This window comes from Perna viridis, chromosome 12, assembly GCF_037379345.1.
Source record: "Perna viridis isolate PV_CMFRI_1.1 ecotype Kerala chromosome 12, ASM3737934v1, whole genome shotgun sequence".
Lineage (NCBI taxonomy): Eukaryota > Metazoa > Mollusca > Bivalvia > Mytilida > Mytilidae > Perna > Perna viridis.
This window is the reverse complement of record NC_142456.1, coordinates 6,851,257-6,856,452: the sequence shown is the minus strand read 5'-3', so window position 1 is coordinate 6,856,452 and position 5,196 is coordinate 6,851,257. Positions and strand designations below refer to the sequence as shown.

The window sequence follows — 5,196 nt, the reverse complement described above, 5'->3', positions numbered from 1 at the left end:
TTCATGTATGGTAAAGCTAACCGTGCTCGCTGATTTAGGCAATGCCTAACCTATATTACATGAAACCAAACCATTGAAAAATCCATTCACAATTCTGTCTGTATTTATTCTACCTGTAATTGCAGCATAGTTAAGTTTTAAAAATGTAGTTCATCCCAAAAAATAATCAAGGGAACCAAGATTATAGCGGTTATCAAAAGAATGTAATCCAGGGACAAAGACCAGACATGGAAAACAGAAATACACAACAAAGAACATGAAGTAACTAAAATTATACATACAAAGTAACAAAAACAAATGGGCAACTCGGACTCCACAAAAAACTAGGACCAGGTGCAGATGGATACACCATAACGATCCACGAGTTCATGATGACGACCATAAAACTTCTGTAGTGATGATTTCAATCTTGTAGCAACATAACCCTGTTCTAGAAGCCTATTTGTTAGAATTCTAGCCCGATACAGAAAGTCTGCTTAGTTTCGGCAAGCTCTGGCATAACGTATGAGTTGTGATATGAACACTCCATACGCAGGTGCGGACGGGATGTTGCCAAAGTAAGTATTATGTTCTTGTGACTTACGGTTTTTATAAGATGATAAGAAACAGAGTATGATTTTCGTCGAAGTAAGATATCTCATAATGAGAATAGTTAGTTCCCTTCGACATACGATTCTACTTTTTTACAAATATATAGGCACACATTATGCACCTTCCCATCTCTGATGACTTTGTTCAATAAGAAAAGGAAAGATCAGAGTTAAGAGTAAAACATTCAAATGACGTTTATGTGCCGATGGCCCATAAAACTCAAAGTATAGTTCCAGTGATGTAAATCAATTTGTTGAAATGTTTTAACATGGAGTCTGTGTCATATACTTTCCTTGCTTTAGTGATTTGAAGAATTGACAGGAGAAATAAAATAACAATAAATTGCCTCATAGGAGAAAGACCTGAATTGTGATTTCCACTTGTACATTGTGGAGAGACAAGGGGTGATCACGTGACGTAAATCAATGAATGATAAGCGCTGTGTGTCAAGACAACGAAAAAAGCCCCCCCTTTCTATCTCTCACACAAACACATAACAACAACAATAACAAAAAACAAAAACGAAAACAAACAAAAAGACATTCATTCCGTATATACCAAGGATTTGTAAAAAAATATATCTTTATTTCAGATAAAATTAGTTAGATCTTATATCGATGTTCTCTTTTCAACATTGAAGGCAAAAAACGTTAAGTTTGAATTAGATAAGACTAAAAACCTTTGAACCTTCAACGATGAGTAACTACCCACATCCGCAGTCTACAATTGACTAGCCTCTGAAATTAGTTCAAATTTTATATCCCTAAATATTGATATCATATGTATCGATTTTGCTGATGTACAAACAAGACTGTTAAAGTAAACTTTATTATCATAAATATATTTGCTAGGAACACATACCAATGGTACAAATTTTGACAAATTGAAAACCTGCATAAAAATAGAAACTATGAAAAAAGGAAAAAGAGAATGTTGAATTATTTGAATATCGTCCTCCTTAGTATAAATACCTACAATTTCAAGGTTTAAAAACAATTCTATTTCTATTATTATAAGGATTTTAAAAATAACATGGAATTGCATAGTATGAATTTTATTTTAGATTTTGATGTTTGAATAATTTTCCGGCCTGACAAGAAAACCCGAAAAGGTGGATGATCCTAATCCAGTGCCAATTATTTGGCCGTGGTAAGGTCTCCCTATCCTGATCCAGACACGGTCCCCGACATTAAGTTCAAGAACAACGCTCCCAGAGTTAGTTTCGTAATCCGCATGATTTCCGGCGTCTGTGAAAACATGTCCTTTAACATTGCCGTTAACAACGAGTTCGGTTTCTATTGCGGTGTTGTCTGAGCAAGTAATTGTCCAAGTCATGAAATAAGTTCCCTGCATTGTACAAACGAATTCACCATCGAGCGAGCTGTATGAATTACCATGGTTCAGATGTATGCTGTCAAAAACAACAATTTGGTTTGTTGTCAGATGTTGTAGGTTTTTGTTCAGTTGAGTATTGAAGGCAACATGATATCCTGTGTTGACTGGCTGTCCAGGTTGATCTGTCATTAGCAAACGTTTCCTGCCTGTTCAGAAAGAAAAAAAGTATCATTGTTTGCAGGGACAAAAACTAAATTGCTAGAAAAGATTGGTTTCGCTGTGATGCCAGTAAATAAATGTATTCATTGTCAATACTATCTTTATGATGGATAATATTCTTTTTCTCAACAACTATAAATAAAATATGACATATATCTGATACAAATGTAGATTTACCAAAACAAAACAAAAATGAAACAAGGAAACTTAATTTTATGCGAAAATGTACTATAAAATTTAGTAATTGTGTTGTCCGAGAAAAAGTAAAGCTTACTTGTTGATAAAAAGATTTAACTTACTGCTTGTTTCATCCAGATGACGTAACTTAGAAAGTTCTGTTTCAAATCTGGCTTCAAAATCTTCTAGCTTTGAACTAAGACGACCAAGCTCAGAGCGGTACCATTCGTTTTCATTTACAAGTGCGTTCACCGTCGCGCGTAATATCTTAATTTCGTCACCCGAACTTTGCGTCATATAAAAGAGACACAAAAGAATTGAAATTGTTTTTGTGTACATATTATATGGATGGTTACGTTGAAATCGTTACCTGACATAGAATCAATCCTTATCATACCTTGTCTTTGATAACAACTCGTTCCTTTTCGCAAAATGTGTCCATCAATTCTAAGTGATTATTATCTGGCGACAAAATTGATATTCCAATCAAGTTTAAAATCAGGACTTACAAAAAAATCAACTTCATATTTCGTTCAATTAAATGAAAAAAAAACCAAACAAACGTAAAAACTTGTATTTTTATATTTTTTCTGGAATAAATATCCCATTAATTTCTACTTTGTTGTTCAACTGAAACTTATATTTACACACACATAAACACTATGTTTAATATCAACCAATATCGACTATGAGGATATCAGTAAAAGTTCAACCAAAGAACAAATATTTGGCATTATGCCTGCCCCCTTCATGTGGTCAAAATACGACAATTTAACTGGAAAATAAGTTTTAGATTATCTTTGTTTGATTATTGTTTACGATCAGATAATATGACTGTTTACTCTTCCCAATTCTATTTTACGTTATACGTTTTTTTTATGTGGTTGACTTCATCATACTAAAACCTTAAATTAGAAATAGAAAATTGACGTTGAACAAATCGAGTAACACAAAAAGTATTAATATTACCCACAGAAAAAAGTTTATAAACCCCACAAAACATATGAGCTTTGAAAAGCCAATGAGAATCGGAAGAAAATAACGTGAAATGATAGTACAGCACTATTGCCTCGGTCGATAATAAAATCAATATGAACTTTGCTTCAGTCCCTTTAAACTTTCGTTTGAGGCAGCCATGAACCTGTCTTTATATATCTGAATAGGTAAAATACCACATAAAAACCCATATGGTAACAAATGCACCAACTTATAACCTAGATACATAATAGTAAATACTTTCAGAGATTACAGAACAAAAGACCTTCAACAAGTGTAAACACACCTTTAAGTAGATAACAAATGTATTAAAATCCTAGGTAACAGAACGATGACAATTCCTCAAAATTAAACTAAAAAGTAATATAACAAAACAAAGACACATTAATGGCCAACATCTGGCTATAGACAGGCGCTTGTCTGTGGTGGGGGTGAAACTAGTTTTATTAGGCCTTACAGCTGAAAAGCAAAGTCATTGGCTATATAAACAGGTTCCACAGTATCAACTATCAGCGAGAGCTTCTACAATTAACCACCATTTGTCAGACGGAAACTGTTACCATATCTAAACTGCATAGAAGCAGACCTGCAGTTAGCCAGTACATAATTCTACAAAGCGTAACCTTGTATATTCTTTGAAATATCAGAGAGTGAATACCATAAACATGTTTCACTACTGACTGGTACCAACATTCTAGAGGAAATTATGAAAGAGTAAGGTCATAAATTTCTACGAGATGTTTGCCTGAAGACTCCATTCTATCTTGCCTTCAAATGTATTGCTCTTCGTGATAAGGAACTACAGAGACAACATAACCGAAGTAAACAGAAACTTAACCGTTACCAATCCCTGCTAACTTTGAAGTGGTCATCATAGGATTGACAGATAAGATTCCCCAATATCCAACAACAGTTGCCATATTACACTCAATCAACTATTCTGTCCTACCGACCTTGACATTGTTACATCACAAACAATCTCCGATTTGAATCAGCGAGACACAAAACCAGTACACATCTCAAATATAACAAACGAACGGTTACTGCAGCTCTGCAAACTACTGTCTGTTACCGTGACTAAAAAACAAGGAGCCCCGGAAGATCTAAAACAACTCGACTTGATTACAATTCCATTTGACGCAATCCCACCGAAGAATATTCTTCGGAGGAAAGACTGACTATTAAAATACTACGATATAAATATATCTTCTCTATATGCGACACTGACATTGAATTCTCATTATGTGAAGCACGTACAGGATTGATCTGGATAACAACATTCCTTTCAAGTAGCCCATGATCTTGGAAGATCAACTGTGTTCTCCTTATAGTCAACAAAATTATGATATTTAGGTATCCTTTCACCTACATATGTATCATTATATCGAATCAATGTGCACCGAAGAATCTTCGGGTAGTCCTATACAGTACAAACCAACGTTTGAAATGACTTGGTAATGAGACCGAACACATTGTTCTAAATCACTACAAGGCTCAGAGGTCCATTTCATGTAATGCAATTACGTGGCTTCTGTTGTCGCCTGTCCTGTTATCTAGATCGTCTGATTACTTTGAAAAAAATCTCATCTGAAATCGTAAATCGGATCTTCAAAACTATGGCCGATCCACATGTAGCTATAAATATGAGGTATTAGTTAATCTTTTCTTTTTCGTTGTTGTCGTTGATAACAAAGGTATTTGGTAATTTGTTATAATTCAGCACAATTCTCGTGCACTGAAGAAAGAAAGAGAGGATAAATATACATGCCGAAACGATCTCTCATGCCACATTCACTTACCAATATTGTAACAATTTAATGAGTGGAACCCGAGGTGTTTATTTCCGACTTGTTTGTTATTTTCTTTCTGTATAACACA

The 5,196-nt window shown here is 34.3% G+C and overlaps 1 protein-coding gene across 1 annotated transcript; it reads right to left on the bottom strand.

Annotated features, from left to right (window-relative positions):
* Positions 1–1,403: 1,403 nt before the first annotated feature.
* LOC148601011 (complement C1q subcomponent subunit A-like) lies at positions 1,404–2,721 on the bottom strand. Its single transcript, XM_088555424.1, has 2 exons — positions 2,445–2,721; positions 1,404–2,132 (listed from the first exon to the last, which is right to left on the bottom strand). The coding sequence occupies exons 1-2, from the start codon at positions 2,659–2,661 to the stop codon at positions 1,651–1,653; spliced, it is 699 nt and encodes a 232-aa protein (XP_088411550.1). The 5' UTR covers positions 2,662–2,721; the 3' UTR covers positions 1,404–1,650.
* Positions 2,722–5,196: the final 2,475 nt, after the last annotated feature.

Excerpts from the sequence above, each read along its gene's own strand:
- LOC148601011 (XM_088555424.1), bottom strand. The coding sequence starts at position 2,661 with ATGTACACAAAAACAATTTCAATTCTTTTGTGTCTCTTTTATATGACG. Across the intron at positions 2,133-2,444 it reads TCATCTGGATGAAACAAGCA|GCAGGAAACGTTTGCTAATG; the intron begins GTAAGTTAAATC and ends CTTTCTGAACAG.